Here is an 18732-nt window from a genome sequence, read left to right as displayed (position 1 = left end):
GAGCTAAGGTCAGCAACTGCAATACAATGACTAAACATTTTGTTGAACATTTCCCTTTTTTCTCCCCCAGATATGGCCGCAAGCTTGTTGTGATCGAACAAAAAAGAGTAATGCTTCTTCCTGTAGAGGGCAGCACTGTGCTCTTCTGAGTAGAGTGTGCTGGCAATGCATTAAAAGAAGAAGATTATGACGCACGCAAACAGGCGACGCATCAAAGGATTCGTCATATGTTTGGGTTATTTTTGCACATGCTGGAGAAGAGGGGAACGAAAAAGTGATTGTCTGACTCAAAGCCGACGCACATATTGTTCATGTTAATGTACAGATAGTTAATTATGCGGGGACGACCAGACAAGCAGATAACTAGCTAGCTGGAGGTTTACAGAGTTAGCATGTTTACTAGCTGATAGCGTTAGCCCCGGCGGTGCAGAAACGATGGATGCGTTGAGTGCAGTCGCGGATGAAGTGACTTTGGAGGGACTGGACGGGATAACTATACCCTCTTTGTGGGTTCGGTTAGAGGCGAGACAGCCCACGTTTCCCTTCAAGTTTGACGACTGCTCCAAGGAGTTCATCTGGAAGTCACTAATCCACAACACCGACCTGACTTTTTATGAGCTCCCGGAGGAGAGAGAAGATGTTCTGCCCACCGACAGGTGAGTTTATGCTTGCTGTGTTGTGTTGTGTTCAGCACCTAAAGATCAGGAGAGTATGTTGGACAAAAAAAACCCAGATGCTAACTAGTTTCAGGTGTCGATTTACAGTCACTGACCGCTTTATTATGAACACCTGTTCAACTGCTATGGTCAGAGGAGAATAACCAGAGTGGTGTGAAAGGCAGCTTTAGTTCAAATAACAAACTCTACTGCTAAGAAATACAGTAATCCATCTGTGAGTGCACAAGGGTTAACCCTTGGTATACAGATGGTCCAAAGCAAGTCCAATACCTCACCGTGCGACTCCTGCTCTTAACCGTTAAACGCTGTGCCGTTTCTCTTCCAAATGGTCCCATAACCATTAGACGGCATCTGCGAGAGAAGGGTTTAAAAACAAAAAACGTCTTCAAAGGCCTCGTCTCCTTCAACTGCGCAAAATTGCCCGTTTTGGAGTTTGTACGAGAGCACCATCAGGAGGTCATGACAGTGTGGATACCTGACAGAAAATGGCACTGAATCCACATGTTTGCGAAGTTTTAGGCTTTTAAAGGCTGAGGTCTTAAACTTTTGATCAGTTGAACAGCCCTTAATGTTTAATGGTTGGTTGCAATACATTGCTTACTCAATTTTTTTTTGTCTCACTCCCATTTCTTCTTTTTGCATTTTGAAGCACTACTTTCTACCTTATTAAGATCCAACAGTGCAAAATGTAAATTCTTGCAATTATCAACTGGTCTTAAAATTTTGATCAGGATGTCATGATATACGTCCGGTCGAAGATGCCTTCCATACCCAGAATGCATTGCGTCATTACGTCACATTGGCGAGCTCTATTGACGAAGTGTTCCGAAGTGGCCAGTGACTGTATTTCCATGCTGAAGTGTTCACCTATCATGAGTGTAACCAGGTTAAAAATAGTCATTGAATTTGTTTAATTTGTGTGGTATTGCATGTCCTAGACTCCCCAGCGATTGTAGATTATACGAACAGTGCACCTGTATGGTGGTGTTGATTATGGAAGTAAATCGGTGCGATCTGAGTTTGAATTCGAATTTCTAACACTGACTTTTTTTGCGTTGAAATTAGACTTTTTTTTTTAAAAAAAACCATCACATTTCCAGCACTGATGCTATTTTTTGCCTTTAAAAAAATAAATTCAGTGTAAAAAAATTCAACGTCTCAAAAAATTCAGTTGCAAAACATTCGATGTCTCAACTGTGTAGCTGCGCCAGCGCATCTAAAATAGCTGGACAAAAAGTTACTTGACTGGATACAGCATATAACAAAACAAGTTCTTGTGTGCAAGTTAACTCTAAGAAGTCCAGGTCCAGAGGCATGCGTATGTTCCAATCGAGAGCGAAGTAACGGGCGGTTAAATGTATTATCAGTTATCACACTCACTGCCTCAGAACTGTAAATAATGTTCGCGAGAGTAGACCATGCTCACAAAACAAAATCCAAAGTCTAATTTCGATGCAAAAAAATTCAGTGTTAGAAATTCAAATTCAAACTCAGATGGCACAGATTTACTTCCATAGTTGATCATAAAATTATATTTATGTTTTATGAGGTTGTCTAGGATAGTGTCATTAGGTATGGTATATCCTTATGTTTCTGGAACATTATTCTTCCAAAGCCAAGCTAACAAAGTTGGTGCAGACTGCAGTGAAAGGCACCAGTAAAGATCATTACAGTCTTCAGTGTAAACACATGCACAGAGAATCCTCTGCGATTCTTCCATGTTCTGCACCCTCAATATGGGCTGTTGCCATCAGGCAGATGATAAAGAGTTCAACACTGCAAATGTGATCGGTTTAAGAACTCATTTGCATTGAGTTTAAATCTTCTTTTTTTATTATCCATTTTATTGTTGTATGTCTGGTGCATTATTTCAATTGGTTTAGCCGTGCTGAGCTCAAGACAAATTGAGTACAACAAAGTATATATCTATATCTGTCTGTTATACATTTTCCTGTCCAAATATCTTAATGCCATAACCTTTTTGCTTCTTGTGTGTGTGTGTTTGTGTTCTCAGGTTTGCACACGTCGATCCAGACACAGGCATTGAAACAATGGAGGAAAGTTTTGAATTAAAGAAAGACATCTACCCCATCCACATTATTCAAGAAAACAAGAATGGGATACAGGGCTCGTGTTGTCACTTTAATGAGAGGACGGAAATCACAAAGCATCTCCGCTCCAAGTCCCTAACACCTTTGATTAATTTGGAGGAGGCTCTGCAAAGGTTGGTACACATAGTTGAAAATAGTTGGAGTGACACTTCCCACTACCTTTACTTAAAATTGGTGTCGTGAACAACCGACTATGTATGTAATGCAGTGGTTTTTACTCCAAAAAAACAAACCTGTAGTTTTTAAATATAAACTAAAGCAAGATGACTGAAAACACAAAGAAGCTCTCACAAACATGTTCAGTTAACTCAGGTCTGGTAGTATTATTTGACAGAGCCTGTTTTCAGATGAAGGACACAAAATACCAAAGTCATAATATTAAGTATATGTATAAAGAACCAAACTGAGCTCTTAATATACAAGTATCTTAAATGCAGCTGTACCTTTTGTTGAACATTTCCCCTTTTTCGCCCCCAGATATGGCCGCAAGCTTGTTGTGGTCGCGTCTCAAAATGTGCGATTCCGTACGCTGATTGGAAGCGAGGGCGATCCTGATCTGAAACTTACCGATGATTCTTACTGTTTGTTGGAAAGAGTGGGGCGGGCACGCTGGCAAGGGGCGCTGCAGAGTGAACTGCATGGAAACTCTTTCAAGTAGGAGATTTAACTTGGGCTCATGTTCACCCTGTTACGAAGTAATGTTTCTTTGTTCATTGCATGACACACGGTGTGTTTCAATAGGACCGACGCTCGAAAGTTGCACTACATGAGGAAGTCTCTCGTCAAGCACGGACTGGTCAGCATGCAGTCTCATGTCAGACGATTAAAGACGGGACAACAGCAACACTCCATACTTCTGCTCCTTAATCGCTTCCATGTTAACAGGTGTGTTTAATATGCGTATTCTTGTTTGTTGTTTACTTTTTAGGTCAGGTTTATCAACTAATGGTTCCTTTTTTTTAACTGGATAAATTGAAAAGAAATGTAGTGGCTCACACCTACGGTCAATAGAGTGTCCAATTTGGAGTCTTCTTCTCACATATGAAACAAATGGTTTTTGCACAACACGTGTATTATTGTCAAAGGATTCTAAAATGCATCCTTTCTGCAAATGTATTGACACGTTCCAAACTATAACCCATTCTGCTCTTTCAGGAGGAGTAAGTATAACATACTCATGGAGCAAGTGTCCAACCTCCTCCAGCAGGTACCTGGTCAGTGTGCATCATTGAACTCAGTCAAACAACAGCTTGTGAGTATCTCACTGAGTGTTTGTTGGACTTTTAGTCTTTGTTTCTCTGATGGTATGTTGTAATAATTTTATGTTTACTTGCAGAATGTGAATGAAGGCACAAGTAAGCGTGTATTTCAGTACATGCGAACTGCGAAGTTGGTTGAGTTTTGCCAGTTACCTGTGGAGGAATTTGATCCTACCGCCAAGCGCTTCCTCAGCAAAAATGGTAATGTGTCACCAAAGCACCATGACGTAAATATAAAAGTGACCTAACCAATTAAAGAATGCATAAGGCATTGGTTTTGTCATTGAGCCACTTAGTTTCTAAAAAAAACAACTTGTGTTTCTTAGGGAATAAATTGCTTGTGCGCGTTGTTAAACTGTTGAAGCCATACTCAAAGAAAGGTGTCCCAGACGATGATGACGATGATGACGAGGAAGAGGAAGACTACAACGGAAGAAGGAATAAAGCTTTTCCTCCTGAGGGACGAATCATGGAGAAGGATATCCTGTCACAGGCTTATCACATTGGTACAGTTCATCAATCCCATTTCTCATACTAATACATAATGTTTTATTAATGTAATACTAATTACATATTTGAACATTACCATGTTTTTAGATAGTCATCACTGTTGTATTGCTGTCTTTATTGTATTTATTAGGGATGTTGTGTCCTAACATGTTCCTATGAATTCTTTAAGATGGTATACGTCATATACAGAGTTTGAGCACTATAGGTTTTTCTATGGCTGATGCCCATTCCTCGAAATCCTGGCAGCTGATAATTCAAACACATTTTTTGCTCATGTATTTAGTAACATTGCTCTACTTCAGTTACCAGTTATTGTACAACATTAATGTTCTATTTCACCAAACTACATTTTATGTTGGCAGTGCATTTATATACAATATGTAATATATATATAATATAATGTATGAACTAAATATTAAAAACAGGTCATCAAAGTTTGAATGGCTTTGTAACATTTATCAAGAACAAAAATAGGTCATTTACATAACAATAACATTCCACCAGCTACACTGTAAATTTCTAAATGGTCATTGAATAGTATCAAAATTTTAACTTCTGTCATTATGTTTTATGAAGTATCATCCTGTGGCACAAAGGGAACCCCCCAGTCTGAGATCGCATACAGACTGAATGTTGGTAAACTGGAATCACGTATGCTCTGCCGAAGACTTGAGAGGGAAGGTTTAATTAAGGTAACCAAGTATTCTCACATACAAAATTTCATTTCAATGAACACAAAACAGAAATACGTAGATTATAGCTGCTGTTCACTCAAAACCTGAGCATTTCAAATGTTGTGATGATTATTTCATTTCATATGTGTGCACACACGCTACCCTGCAGGGATTCATGGTGGATGTGGGTCGGCAGAGGACTATAAACTATATCACTCATAAGTATGCATCTGATTTATTGCAATAGATTTTCAAGTTGTTACCGTATCAAAAATAAATCACAATATTATTGTGCTCCATTCTTTCAACAGGTGCGTTGGTGCAAGCAATCAGCTCCAGCTTTTTGCAAAGGAGCAGGAACGCAAGGAACTCCTGTATTCCTCTGCACCATCAGATAAAGCACAAGTTGCCCCTAAAATACCACCATGTGCAAAGTCAACAGAGAAAGGAAAAAACAAATGTCCTGTAGTGCAGAAAATTGAGAAAGCAGGTGGAGAAGGAGACAAAGATTCTGAAGAGGCTGGGCTGTCCCTTGACATTGGAGCAGTGGAAGTGGGAGATGAAGAGATGAATCAAGGCAAAGATAAAGCAGGAAGAAAATCGGGAGCCACAAGGAAGTCAACAGGGAAAACGGTTGTGACAGTGAAGGAGGCACAACCTGACACACCAGAAATACAACTGCCACCAGATGAAAGTGAGTTTTCATCAAAGCATTGCTCTTTTCCGAACACATGTTGTTTAAAAGGGACACAGTCTACATCTTAAATATGACCAGTGAAAAAGTTGTTTAAATTGGAAGTTACAGCTTTTTATGTTGTCTGACCCTTTTATTTTTCTTTTCTTTTTTTAATTACTGTTATCGCTCAGGTGAATCCCCAGCATGCAGCCAATCCAAGACCAGTATGACACCTGATGCTCCCAGAGCTGGTAATTCCCAGACATAGTTAAAAATATATCTAAATCATCAATGTGCACTCAGAGCTGCTGAAATAAGTTAATCCTAGACCTTATTATTTTGGCCACTTGGAGGCAGCAGTAAACACAAAGTGTTATCTGTCACATTGCCGATCGGTGAACCTGTTGGCAAATAGTTGTCAATTTAACCATTGATCAGATACTAAGCAACATTTATCTTTTAATCCATTTGATCCATGTTTCTCTCAATGTGATAGGTGTAAGTAATATTAGCTTGTTATTGCTTTGAAGCTGTTATCTGTGGGCTCATCAGCACAGACTACCTGTTTTGCTATCATTATCAAAACATAATTATAACAGTGTTAATAAGTATGTTAATGCAGTCAGCAACGGTACAACCAGGTACAACTTTTCTGTCAGGAGATGCATAACCAAAACCGATTTTCCTGAGTCATATTTGACATTTTATGACTCACTGTTCAAGCATTGTTTGATACTTTGATTCATCTTCACGAGATTATACAGTATTAATGAGTCTTTCTGCTTAATCATTGTCTCTTCTTTCAGAACAAGCTGGAACTGCAGAAGATCAATCTAAGTTGACCTCTGCAAGCTCTGCATCTCAGACTGTGACAGCAGCTGAAATACCTCCTGTAATTCATGTTGTGGTTGTTGAAGATGTTGAAGAGGATTGTCAGCAGAAGGTCAGTTTAATGGGTTGGTTTAGCTGTTTTTTTTTTTTTCCACCCCAGAACAGGGTCCTGTTCTTCAATTGTGCCCTGACTATATCAGGCTAACGAGCTGTTATCAGGTTAAAATAATCTTTTCAATTTTCATGCAGCTTATTTGTTTCTTTAAGTACAGTTTTGGTGATTGATTTTTCTGGATATCCTGTTCCCTTCAAACACCTTTTTAACATTAAAATTCAACTCATAACAGCTTGAACTTGCAGGTTTTTTGAAATAGGACCCAGGTTGAAGCTAATGTGGGAGGAGTATATGAAAATAATGATTTAATCCACCTCCTCCAGGCAACACGTCGATCAAAATCCAAAAATCCTGCGCCAAGGTCTCATGAGACATACCGTCTGTTGAAGAGGAAGAACCTGATCGTTGAGGCTGTCCGCAGCTTAAAAGTCATAGAGGGTCTTTTCCCGTGAGTTTCTGTTCATTTTCATTTATTTGATTCCAATTTTACATTTGTGGAGACAAAAAAAAATTCAATGTTCTGTCATTTTCCCAGACTACAGAAGATGATCAATGAGGAGGAAAAGCAGGATGGAATCAACTCAAAGTGTTGCAAGAAAACAATTTTACGTCTTGTTCACAGTCTGTCTAGAGAAGGCTTGCTTAAGATTTTCAAGACCACTGTCATACAGGATGGGATTACTAAAAAGGTATGCGCTCACATCACTTTTCGAAAAGCCTGTTACATTTCCCCCCCATACTTTTTTTGCACTGGCTTCTTGTTGGAAAATGAAACATCACCGTTTTCTGCCACCCACCTCCTTCCTTCGTCTCATATTAATCTGCATGTAGGTTGAGATGATTGTCCATCCATCTATTCAGCCCAGTGATGACATCTTGCAACGACTTATTGAGCAGGTCCGCTTCAAAATCTCCAGCTCTTACACAGCAGGACGGTAAACAAAACCCTATTATGTTTTTTCCCCCTCATCTCAACTGTGCCCCATTTTTCATTCACCCCAACCAGCCGAGGCAGATATCTGCTCATCTGAGTCTGGTTCTGTCAGAGATTTCCTCCTGTTTAAAGGGTGTTTTTTCTCTCCATTAATGCATACCGCTTGCTAATTGTGTGAACAAACCAAAATGATTAACTTTTAATGATTTCTTTGTTATCCAGAGCAAAGAAATGAAAAAATTATTCACATTTAAGAAGCTTAATCAATCGGAAATCTTGATTTAATCATGAAAAAAAGCTTCAAACCGATTAATCGATTATCAAAATAGTTCTTGATTAATTTAGTAATCAGTTAATCGATTAATTGTTTCAGCTCTTAAGTGCTATATAAAGAAAAGTTATTATTATTATTATTATCATTATTATTATTATTATTATTATTAGCACCTGTTAAAATACAGAATGCAGTTGTGGTTATCTTAGTCTAGTGATGGTTTGTTATTTGTTATGGTCTCTTTCTGTAATTTAGTTATTCAGTGGAAATGTAGTGTATACTGTGGTATAGACTTTAAATCTGTTATTTACAGCAGCAACATGCTTTGTGTCTTGTTTCTGCTGACCTGTCTTTTGTCTTCCATTGCTGTCACTCAGGCTGCAGCAAGCTGAAGAAAAGAGCAAACAAGAAAAGAGAGAGTACAAGGAGTTGATGGGGCAACCTTCTAAAGCACAAAAGAGTGAGGCGAACAAGAATAAAAAAGTCAGTGACAACTTCAAGCCCACTACAGGTATATTATGCAGGAGTTTACTCTTTTCTCAACAAACAGAATTTGATGGTTTCAGCACAAGAAACTGTAATACCAAATGGATAATAATTAAAATCTGAATATATGGGGCAACATTCAGATTAGTAAATGCAAATAAATCGCTGGATTATTGTATTTATGAAACAATAATAAATGAAAATACAGTCAAATAAAACCTTTTAAATATGACTGTAAGAAAAGCAAAAAAAGGAAATTCTGTAAGATGACCTGACAGAATGTTTCAGACCTTTGGTGCATTGACTCTCTGTTAAAAAATAATATGATTCGTTTTCATGTTATTATTATAATAATTATTATTATTATCATTATTATTTTATTTTTTGATCATTTTTAGATGATCATTTTCTTCTCCTTAAATATTTGTCCTCATGATCTGTTCTGTGTCTTCTGTCCACCCAGTTAAAGGCCTGGGTAAGAGCTTTGGCTTCCAGCCTAAGATGCATCGTCTACGAGTCATTCACACTTTCCTCTGGTACTTGATCTACGGACATCCACAGAGACACGGCTGCACTGTCTCAACCACTGAAACACTGGCAAACCTACACAGCCCTGTAACTGCAGCCCCAAACCCAGACAGCCATGAAAAACAGGTTTTGAAAGACACACAAGATGGACAAACTCAGACAGATTCCACTGAGTCTAAAATGGACCTGACAGCAGGCGATGAAGAGGAGGACAAGAGTAATGAAGCAACACCTGGTCACTCTCAGTCTGTCATGAAAGGTGAGACGATCATATTTGGGACTTTTATGCGTTCCATTTTTTATTAAAGGGGCTGTATGTAAGATTCATCTTATTTGAATCCCAATGAATAAAAAGACAAACTTTACTTTTAGGCCCTTTATAAAGCCCCTTTATAAAATAAAATATCCGAAATTCTTGATTTCTGTGTTTTAATTATTGAGACAAAGTGACTCTGTTGATGATTCTGTAATTGTCTGTCTGTCTGTTTGTGGTAGTGTATGCTGATGATGAGTCCTGGAAGAAATTCATTCCTCCAGTGCGTGTACGTAAAGGGTTTAGCTCGGGCTGGGCAATGGTGGGCGACCTACTTCTCTGTCTGCCTCTATCCATCTTCATTCAGGTCATACGGATCAACTATAAGGTGAGCTAACGTAACGCCACACTAAACAATAATCTGTTCATATATTCTGACTTTGTAAAGTATGTTTAAAAACATTTTTTGAAATTATTTTGTCCACAGGTGGACGGACTGGAGGAATATCTCAATGACTCTGAGAAGCAACATTATCTTGTTAGAGCCCTGCCCGCCAAAATGAGAAGACAGCTGCTTTACAAACGGTGACTTTCTTTCTCTTTCACCCTGCCCTGTATCACTTCATGTAAATACATCCTGTGTTAACGGGTTCTTGATATTGTAGGAAATACCTGTTCTCATTTCACGAGAACCTGCAGAGGTTGATCTACATGGGTCTGATGCAGTTTGGTCCTGTGGAAAAGTTCCAGGAGAAAGACCAGGTACACTATGACCACATCAAGTCAAATGTGTAGATGCTAATAGTAAGAATTAAGAATGGATCGCTGTCACCTGTCTAAAAATCAGTATTGTGCACTGTCACACACAGTATTGGCATCACAGGCTGTCTTAGTTCAGCATGTGTTTTAAATAAAGCATGAATGACACGTGGAGAAATTGTTTACTCACTCAAAGGAAATCAAATTAGTTCCCTCTCTTGTATGTAATGCTTTTTGATGCTCCATGTCTGCTCTGATCAAGGTGTTTTTGTACCTGAGACGAAACACCACCATTGTAGACACCACCAACGCCGAGCCTCACTACTGGCTGGTCACAGAGTCACCTGACAAACCGTTTGAGAGGCGCAAGTACACCTTCAACACTGCTGAGGATGTGGAAAACTACTGGTTTGACCTGATGTGTGTCTGCCTCAACACACCACTGGGTATCTACACAAGCAGAGTCCGCACAGCACACACAATCGTATGGAAATATTTTTTCTTCAGTATTTTAAGACAGATCTTTTTGTATTTTTAGGGGTGATCCGGAGCAAGAGAAATGTCACAGAGCATGACACTGCTCCTTCTTTTGTGCACGATCGCAACGTGTTTGTTGGATTGTCATACCTGCTAAAGTAAGTCCAGTGTGGCGTTGAATCATTGGAATAATCTCTCATTTATTGATCTACTGATATGTTTTTTTTCACAATTAGTTATCCAATGGTAGATAATGGATGGATTGATGAATGAATGAATGAATCAGCTGTTAGGAAGATTATATTGTTGTGGATATATTCCCGTTTTATATTGAACTCAAAGAAGCTGAAATTGAAGCTTTTGCATTTGTGTTGAAATTCTACGAACACAGTTCCCCACCAGTATGTTTCCTCAAAATGTTGTGTATATGTTATGTGTCCACACGCAGAGGCAGTTGTGAGGTTTGTGATGAAGGGACGATACCAGGAGATGGGAAAGGAGCAGGAGGTTTGGATTCTGAGTTTTTTGGTCACTTGAAACGCAACTGGTTGTGGACCAATCATCTTCTTGTTGTCAAAGAGGTATTTAAACAAAAGACAAGCCAAACACATGAGGCTGGACTGTCAGGCACATGTATCAGCTGTTTATTTATGTATTTATTTGTGTTTTATTTTAGAAAACAGCTGCTTTAGAAGAGAAGGAGCAAAGCATCAGACTAAAGAGCCTGTTGAGTAAAAATGCTCTCAGGTTTGCTTTTACAGCCGGTGAGTAGCTTTGAATATAATATTTTATGTTTCTTTAATGCCTTTTTCATCTCATGTTGTTGCACATACTTGTCTTGGCTCTTAGAGAGAAGCTTATAGAGCCTCACTCTTAACCTTTAACAGTGTCACTTTGCACACAGACAATAATATAGGTTCTAAATGTCTGTGTGTTAACAGGAGGAACAACTTCACCTCGTTATTTATCACCCAAGCAACCATTGGTGGCAGAAAAAGTTGAGGTCATAAGTAATTTTCATTTACATTGTTTTTTTAACACTGCAGCCAAGAACAATGAGTTCAGGTGTCAACCACATTTTATATTCTTTGTAAACAGGTGGGGATAGAGCCTTCTACCAGAAACAAGAAGGTGGTTGGTGGGAAGGGACAGAAGAGGAAGAGAACCAAAAAGGAGGTTGTCAAGGTTCCACGCAAGAAGAAAGGTGCAGAACAGCTGCCACTGAAATTACAAGGTTGTTTCTGATGATTTAAAGATGTGAATCTGACTGTTTTGTGTTTATGTGCATTGTTTGCAATGAAGAGCCCAAGAAACGCACACCAGCCCACGATGAGGTGGACCACCAAGCTTTGAAGATGATGACCCGACATCGAGTCTATTGGTCTGTACAGGAAGACTCACTGATGATGCTGTGCAGTGTGGCCTCACAGCTGCTAAACAGCAAGGTACATACTCACAAACATAATCTTGAAACACACATAATCCCATTTCATATGGACATTGTTGGATTAGCTGTTCTGGATCATAATTTGGAAACAATTTACTGTATTGCTGATTTGTTGCAGTTAAAGAGGCCGTTTGTACCTTACTGTTTTGTGAGAGACCTGCTCCACGCAGAGTTTGAGATATCGGCGGATAAAACATCTGTTGCTGTTGGTCGTCGCACACGTTACATCCTCAAGAATCCTCAGACGCTTCTGAACTTCAGGTAGGTACAGGTTACAGATTTAATTTTATATTATAAAATACCGAGATGGTCTCTCTCATCCAAAGCATGTGTTGCAGGATCTGTCTGGCGGAGGTTTACCAGGACAAAGCTCTCATGAGACAGTTGGAGGAGGAGAAACCTTGTGATCCTAACAACCTTGAGGTGTCTTAATGTGTTGCTGTTGCTCTGTATTCGTTTGATTTCTCTTTTGTTGGCTTTTAACTGATTCTTTCTGTTTGTGTTATAAAGGATTGTGCTAAAGCCTTCTCTGAGTACACAAAGCTTCTCAGACAGAAGTTTAGCTCTGTCATGTGCAGTCATGATATGATCATCCCTGACACAAAACTGGAGCTTTTCTCACGGTAAGAAAAGAAGGAAGTTTGATGTGCTGGCTCAAGACAAGTAGTCATGTGCAGTGTGTAATATAATGTGTACTTACAGGTTCAAGGTCTCTGCAATAGAGAGTAGAAAGCTGGTGTTGGGCAAAGATGTTCTCAACTGGTAAGGATTAAGTTTTGACTCAGAACCAGTAAACTCATTTATTATGATGGCAGTTAATTGTTTATTTTGTGTGTCCACTGCAGCACTGATGACATTCACACCATCGTGTTACATAACTTGATCCAGAGCACTCTGGCCATGACCAACAGTCAGATGAAGTCCTCCAGATCCTTTCAGGTATCTTAAATTTCATTCAAATATATTTTTAAACCTAGCACCCAGTGTAGAAGCCTGAAATCTCTATTATATTGAGTTTCTGATTTTGCCTTCCTGCAAAAAACCTTTAAAGTAAATTTATTTGTTCCCTGTTTACATTCATTTCTTCAGCGAGGCTTTTGTTTTTAAATATTTGCAGGACTAGTGGATATGCAACTTCACACGGAAAGAGTCCCGGTTTTTTTTTTGAGTACAGAGGATTATTATTTCTGAAAATTTAGTTAGTGTTAGTATTGTGGTTTTTAGACATTTTCATGCAGAAATACTACATTATGTAATATCTTTAAATGGTTCCTCACAGGAGCAGAATATGACGGAATCATGCTTCACAATGACAAAGTTTTGTGACTGACCTCCATACAGACATCATGAAATAGTGAAAAGTTAATTAAAAAAAACGGTGGATGCCAATTTCTGAACGTGTCCATTGTCTCTCCTCTCCTTTTTGCCTTCTGACATGAACAAATACAGATGACACTCAGATTATTCTTTCTTCCCCTCCAGACCTTTCACATGTACAGTAAGTACAACCAGGATCTGTTGTGCCAAGTGTTCATACAGTGCCGAAAGAGGGGTCTAGTCAACCGGCGTCGCATCAATCAGCCATTTGGCCCAAAGAAGAACCGAGGGCTGCCCATCCTTCCCATGTCCTACCAGATGTCTCAGTCCTACTACAGGTACACAAACATCTTGCATGAAGATACTGTGAATGTTCAGATCACTTGTTTTGATAAAGCTTATTTTCTTTGGCACTTTATTTCACACTCTTTCCCAAACAGGTGTTTTTCGTGGCGTTTTCCACACACGCTGTGCACCGATTCCTTCCGCTTTTTGAGGACTCTGATTAACAACGGGCAAGGAGACAACAGACCTGTCACTGTGTTTGACCATGAAACTGAAAGCAGGTCAGACAATGGGGAGGAAGTGTTGGAGAAACAAAAAGGGTCAAACAGTAAAAAGAAGCAAAGTGGAGGAGAGGCCAGTGGCACATCGGTGAGTCACCTGGACATAAAACCTAAGGAGTCAGCAAAGGATGGAGAGAATGACCAGCTGATGGAGGTTGACGTGAACAGTGAGGCGAAAACGGATGAACAGAAAAAACAAAACTTCAAACACGTTACCATCAGCTCTGGTGAAGATTCAGTGAGCACAGAGCAGACACTCGATCATCTCCCCAAAGAAGGGCCATCAGAAGTGGATGCAGCTTCAAACACAGCAGCTCCAGTTTCTGAGGATCCTCAAGATGCATCTGACCTGTTGAGACTCTCTCTGGACTCTCCAGGTGGAACCTGTGCGGTGTTTCTCAGCCTAATGACTCTGGGACTGCTGAACGTGCACGTGTCTGTACCGAAACAGATGGTGTTGGTGGACAGCAGCCTGATGGACAGCAACCTGGTGGACAACGATAAGAGGTGAGATGTTACTGATTTTACTTAATATGTAATCATTCTTTATTCATCCCTATATTATACTGTATTATTAAGAAATATACATACATTATAACAACTCTAAATACAGTAACAGGTATAAGTAGTGTATGTCTTGTCCTATTAGAGATGGAACATATTAGCTGGTTAATCAACAGGAAAAAGAATTCACTGTTTATTTTGGCTTTTTTTTTTTCTTCCATTGATAAATTGTGACTGTTTTTATTGTTACCAGCAATCTGTGCAAATTTCAAATGAAAACTTATCTGGGGTAAATTTTCCAGTGTGGCATTGGAAGATGATGACGATGATGAAGAGGATGGCGAGGAGTGTGAGGGAGGAAAGAAGCTGAAAGTAAAGGCACATCAAGCCTCACACACCAAGTACTTGATGATGCAAGGATTCTGCCGTCCTGGAATAGGTAGAGTCAAGTTTGCACTTACTTTGTATTTAGGTAGATGAATGTTCTCCCTTAGAAAAATGAAGTTGTGTCTTTTCTGCTGAGTGCATTGCAGAGAGTGATAGTTTGGTTTTCAGTCATTTTGAATGGATTTAAAGCTGCAGTACATAACTATTGGTAACTGAGCTGACTGAGGGAGTATTTGTGTGTATTTTTGAACAGTAGAATTCACTCCTTGTGTTTGTAGATGCATGCAGCCGCCTTGCTTTACTAGTGCTACGTCGCTGTTGCCTCCTTTTGTCTTTTCCTGTGTGCAGTACAGGAATGTTGTCCGGCAACTCAGGATTAAAACGCCACAGAAAAGTTTATATTTAAAAGTTTCACATTACATTTTCCATACAATGAAATGTTTTTTTTTTTGTTTTTCATGTCAAGTACCTTATGTTCTGGAATGTGGAAACACTATAGTTAAATGTATTATATATTATAAAAAAGCTGTTCCTTAGTAGGTTTAAAGCTTAAAGGCGAAAGGGTCCTTGGTTTATGGTTTACGCAGATTTTTAAATATTGAACTTAATGGTAATTTTAAAAAATAAATAAACAAATCTATACAATTTGAGAATTTGCTGTTGCTGTGTTCTTAGAGGATTGATTGATGAACAAAATTACAAGAAATTTTTTTTACCTTCAGGCAAAGAATACATTGTCTTGATTGTTCGCATTGTTTTTGTTTTGTTTCCAGTCAGAATACGTAACCTCAACACCAGTGATAACATTGTTTTGGAGTCATGTATTATAAAAATGCAGCTGCGCAACACTCCTTCTCACCACATGTTCACTATGGAGAGTAAGTATCAATGCAATTCATAGATGTATAATAAGATTTTTGATCTGCATAAAGTAAATCTTTGTTTTCTCGTTTCTACATTATAGACTCTCCACCACTTGACTTGAATAAATGTGGTCCCTCCCTGCTGCCCTCCTTCCTCACCAGCTCCATCTGTGTCTCCTCCTCTTCACACAGCATAGAGGAGTGTAACATCCGTTTGATTGAGCAAAGAGGATACACTCCTCAGGACATTGAAGCATGTGCTCAGATCAGGAGGAGCTTAGATGAAGCTGGTGAGAATGGCTTGTACACGCGTGACCTCTACCAGACTTATGCTCACCTGGTTGAGCCTCAGTCTGGACGCACCAGGAGCCTGCAGATGTACATGAAGGTAAACACAATCTGATGTTTAACATGGCTTCAGTAAAGAAACCAGTTGGATTAAAAATAAAATTAAATCATGATGTACATGAATCACATGAATTTACACCATCACAAACTAATGGCACTAACTAACCCTTTGCTTGATTTATCAGGCCCTTTAACTCTTTAAACTCTAAACTCTGCTAATTGTTGTACTTAAAGTGCTTGTAATGTGATAAACGTTGTTTGGTTCTTAAAGTGTCAGAAAATGTTGATTGCTATTTTCAAAACCTTGAAATGAGGATGTTCTTAAATGTCTTGTTTTGTCCACCAAACAAAGTTATTCATTTTTAAGGATTTGAATTGTCACATTTAAGAAGACAAATCAAAGATCTTGTTTTAACTATTAAAAAACAATCAAACAATTATCAAAGTAGTTGACGACTAATTTAGTAATCAAAAATAATGGATTAATTGTTGTAGCCCTAGCTTGAATATTGATCATTCAGAGTAGGAATGTAGTGAGCATTTGGTTTCTTAGTTACTTGCCGAATTTTATATTCTGTTTTTGTCCTTCAGGACTTCCAAGAAGAAGGCCAAGTGTTAAAAGCTGGGGCGATGGGAGTCCATTATGTGCTCATACAGCACGCTGAACCATGGCTGCTGACTATTAACTCCAAGCAATGGTCCCAGACACGCTCATCAAACAGACTCCCATTTTTCAAGAAGAGACGCAGACAGGGAAACCGACAGGAGACAGAGGAACCACCAGCCAAAAAAGCTGCCACGGAGGAGAAAGAAGAGCAGGACGCAGGAGAGAAGTCAAAAGACACAACAAGAGAGGAAATGAACGACGAAGAAACACAGATGGAAAATGGGCAGGAGAGGACAGATGAAGACGGTGGAGAGAGACAAGGTAGTTTGAAAGAAGATGGAGGAAAGCAGACAAGGCAAGAACATGTTAAGATGGGAGAGGAGGAGGCAGGAGAGGAGAAGGCGGGAGAGGGGGAGGAGGAAGGAGACGCGAAGGCGGGAGAGGAGATGGAAGAGGTGGAGGAGGAAGAGAGACAGGAAGAGAAGAGACAATTGAGATCTAGAGAAAACAGGAGAAACAATGAAGGAGTTGAGGATGCTCATTCTCCCCTGACAGGAATATCTGATGTTGAGTAAGTACAGTGATTTCCATAATTTTACTGGAGTTAACTTTCTCCTTTTCCTGTGCGTAATCTATTCCTTCTTTCCATTTCTACTGTCAACCACTCAGAGAAAATATGAGTTTCATTAGTCGGCCGTGGCGTATGGTGGACGGGAAGTTGAACCGCCTGGTGTGTAAGGGCATGCTGGAGGCCCTTCTTTACCACATCATGTCCCGACCTGGGCTCACACAGCAGTCGCTGGTGGAACATTACAAAGATGTGCTGCAGCCAATGGCGGTGTTGGAACTCGTGCAGGTAAACAGAAATGATCGTATGATGCGTTGCCATTGAGTGGAATGTTTCTCACACTGCGACCAGTGTTTCTTCAACGTCCACAGTCTATTCTCGTACAAAGCTTCAACAGCCACAAACCGAGCAGGGAAAAAAAGGGCTGATGGATGTCGTCCATTGTTGTCCATTGTGTCGCATGTTGTTGTCGCACCCCACCAGTATGACCTCATCTACGTATCATGCCGACATGGCCATCAGGCACAGCCTACCAAGTAAAGCTACTGATCTCAGGCAAAATGCTAGCCTGACCCAGGGCTTTACCATTCCAAACTGTACCGTACTGTACTAAACCAGACTGTACTATGATGAATATGCATCATTTATGTTGTACTTTGTACCTTTTGTCTCACTATGTAATCACAGAACGTAATTCTGTGACTCCAAATGATGGCAGCATCCATCTTTACTCACGATAACAGAGTGATGAGTAAAAGAAAAAAGGGCTTTTACAAAATGTCCTTTGAATCCTTATGTTTTATGCTCCCTCTCTCCTCTGCAGGCACTGATAGAGATGGGCTGCGTAACCGAAAGAACTTTGGTCAGATGTCCAAAACCTTCACTGTTCTCTCGCTCTGTGCATCAGGCCAGAGCAGAGACGACGGAGAAGAAGATTGAGGCTCCAGACACTGTCTTTTATGAGCCCTCTGTCAGCTGCTGCCTGCAGCTCTGTCGGGTCTTACCCAACGAACGTTTCTGGAACGATTCTCTACCATGAAAGCATTCGTCTGACCTGACTGGACCGGGACTCATATCATGAAGGTAATAAGGCTTTTGAAGGTCAGGCCTCAAGAAGTTGAGTTGAGACATTTTTAGCAACAATCAAGACTGTTTCTGATGCTTTAATAATGAATAATAAAATGTAATATCATCAATTCTGGTTTTACAGAAGGGAGGTTTCTTTGTGGTTGTTTTTTTTAATGCTAAAATCTAATTCATTTTCTTTGTCTTCATCTTTTTGTATTGTATCTTAAAATTAAAAAAAAAAAAAAAAAATGCATCAAATGACATTGTTGACTTAAATTTGTGTTGCATGCTCAGTGGGCATGTTTGGAATTAGACTATTGTGACTGCTTGATTGCCAAGGAAAACCTTAGTCCACTGCACATAGTTGGTTGTGCTGGGTCACTGATCCTCAGACTTCAGACCAGTACTCAACAGCCACTTCAGGTGAACCGATCACAAATACACAGCTCTAACATGAACGGATGAACCAGGTCCAAACACAAGCATGAACGTA

At 39.6% G+C, this 18732-nt stretch overlaps 1 protein-coding gene across 2 annotated transcripts; it reads left to right on the top strand.

Annotated features, from left to right (window-relative positions):
• The first annotated feature begins 189 nt into the window (after positions 1–189).
• LOC131467159 (general transcription factor 3C polypeptide 1) lies at positions 190–18383 on the top strand. Of its 2 annotated transcripts, XM_058640899.1 has the most exons (40): positions 190–656; positions 2692–2901; positions 3266–3442; positions 3530–3673; positions 3944–4040; positions 4125–4248; positions 4374–4553; positions 5134–5249; positions 5401–5453; positions 5543–5925; positions 6099–6158; positions 6714–6850; positions 7177–7301; positions 7389–7542; positions 7685–7788; positions 8439–8572; positions 9011–9334; positions 9571–9716; positions 9816–9913; positions 9994–10090; positions 10350–10533; positions 10626–10722; positions 11013–11145; positions 11241–11328; positions 11506–11567; positions 11663–11768; positions 11867–12009; positions 12130–12272; positions 12350–12434; positions 12522–12634; positions 12714–12773; positions 12857–12950; positions 13494–13666; positions 13769–14401; positions 14701–14837; positions 15559–15663; positions 15750–16036; positions 16588–17174; positions 17273–17459; positions 17995–18383. In XM_058640899.1, the coding sequence occupies exons 1-40, from the start codon at positions 436–438 to the stop codon at positions 18208–18210; spliced, it is 6717 nt and encodes a 2238-aa protein (XP_058496882.1). In that variant the 5' UTR covers positions 190–435; the 3' UTR covers positions 18211–18383. The 2 variants fall into 2 exon arrangements, with proteins under 2 accessions (XP_058496882.1, XP_058496883.1); XM_058640900.1 differs by lacking the exon at positions 6099–6158.
• Positions 18384–18732: the final 349 nt, after the last annotated feature.

The sequence above is a fragment of the Solea solea genome, chromosome 10 (genome assembly GCF_958295425.1).
Source record: "Solea solea chromosome 10, fSolSol10.1, whole genome shotgun sequence".
NCBI classification, from domain to species: domain Eukaryota; kingdom Metazoa; phylum Chordata; class Actinopteri; order Pleuronectiformes; family Soleidae; genus Solea; species Solea solea.
This window is presented reverse-complemented; position numbering and strand designations above follow the sequence as displayed.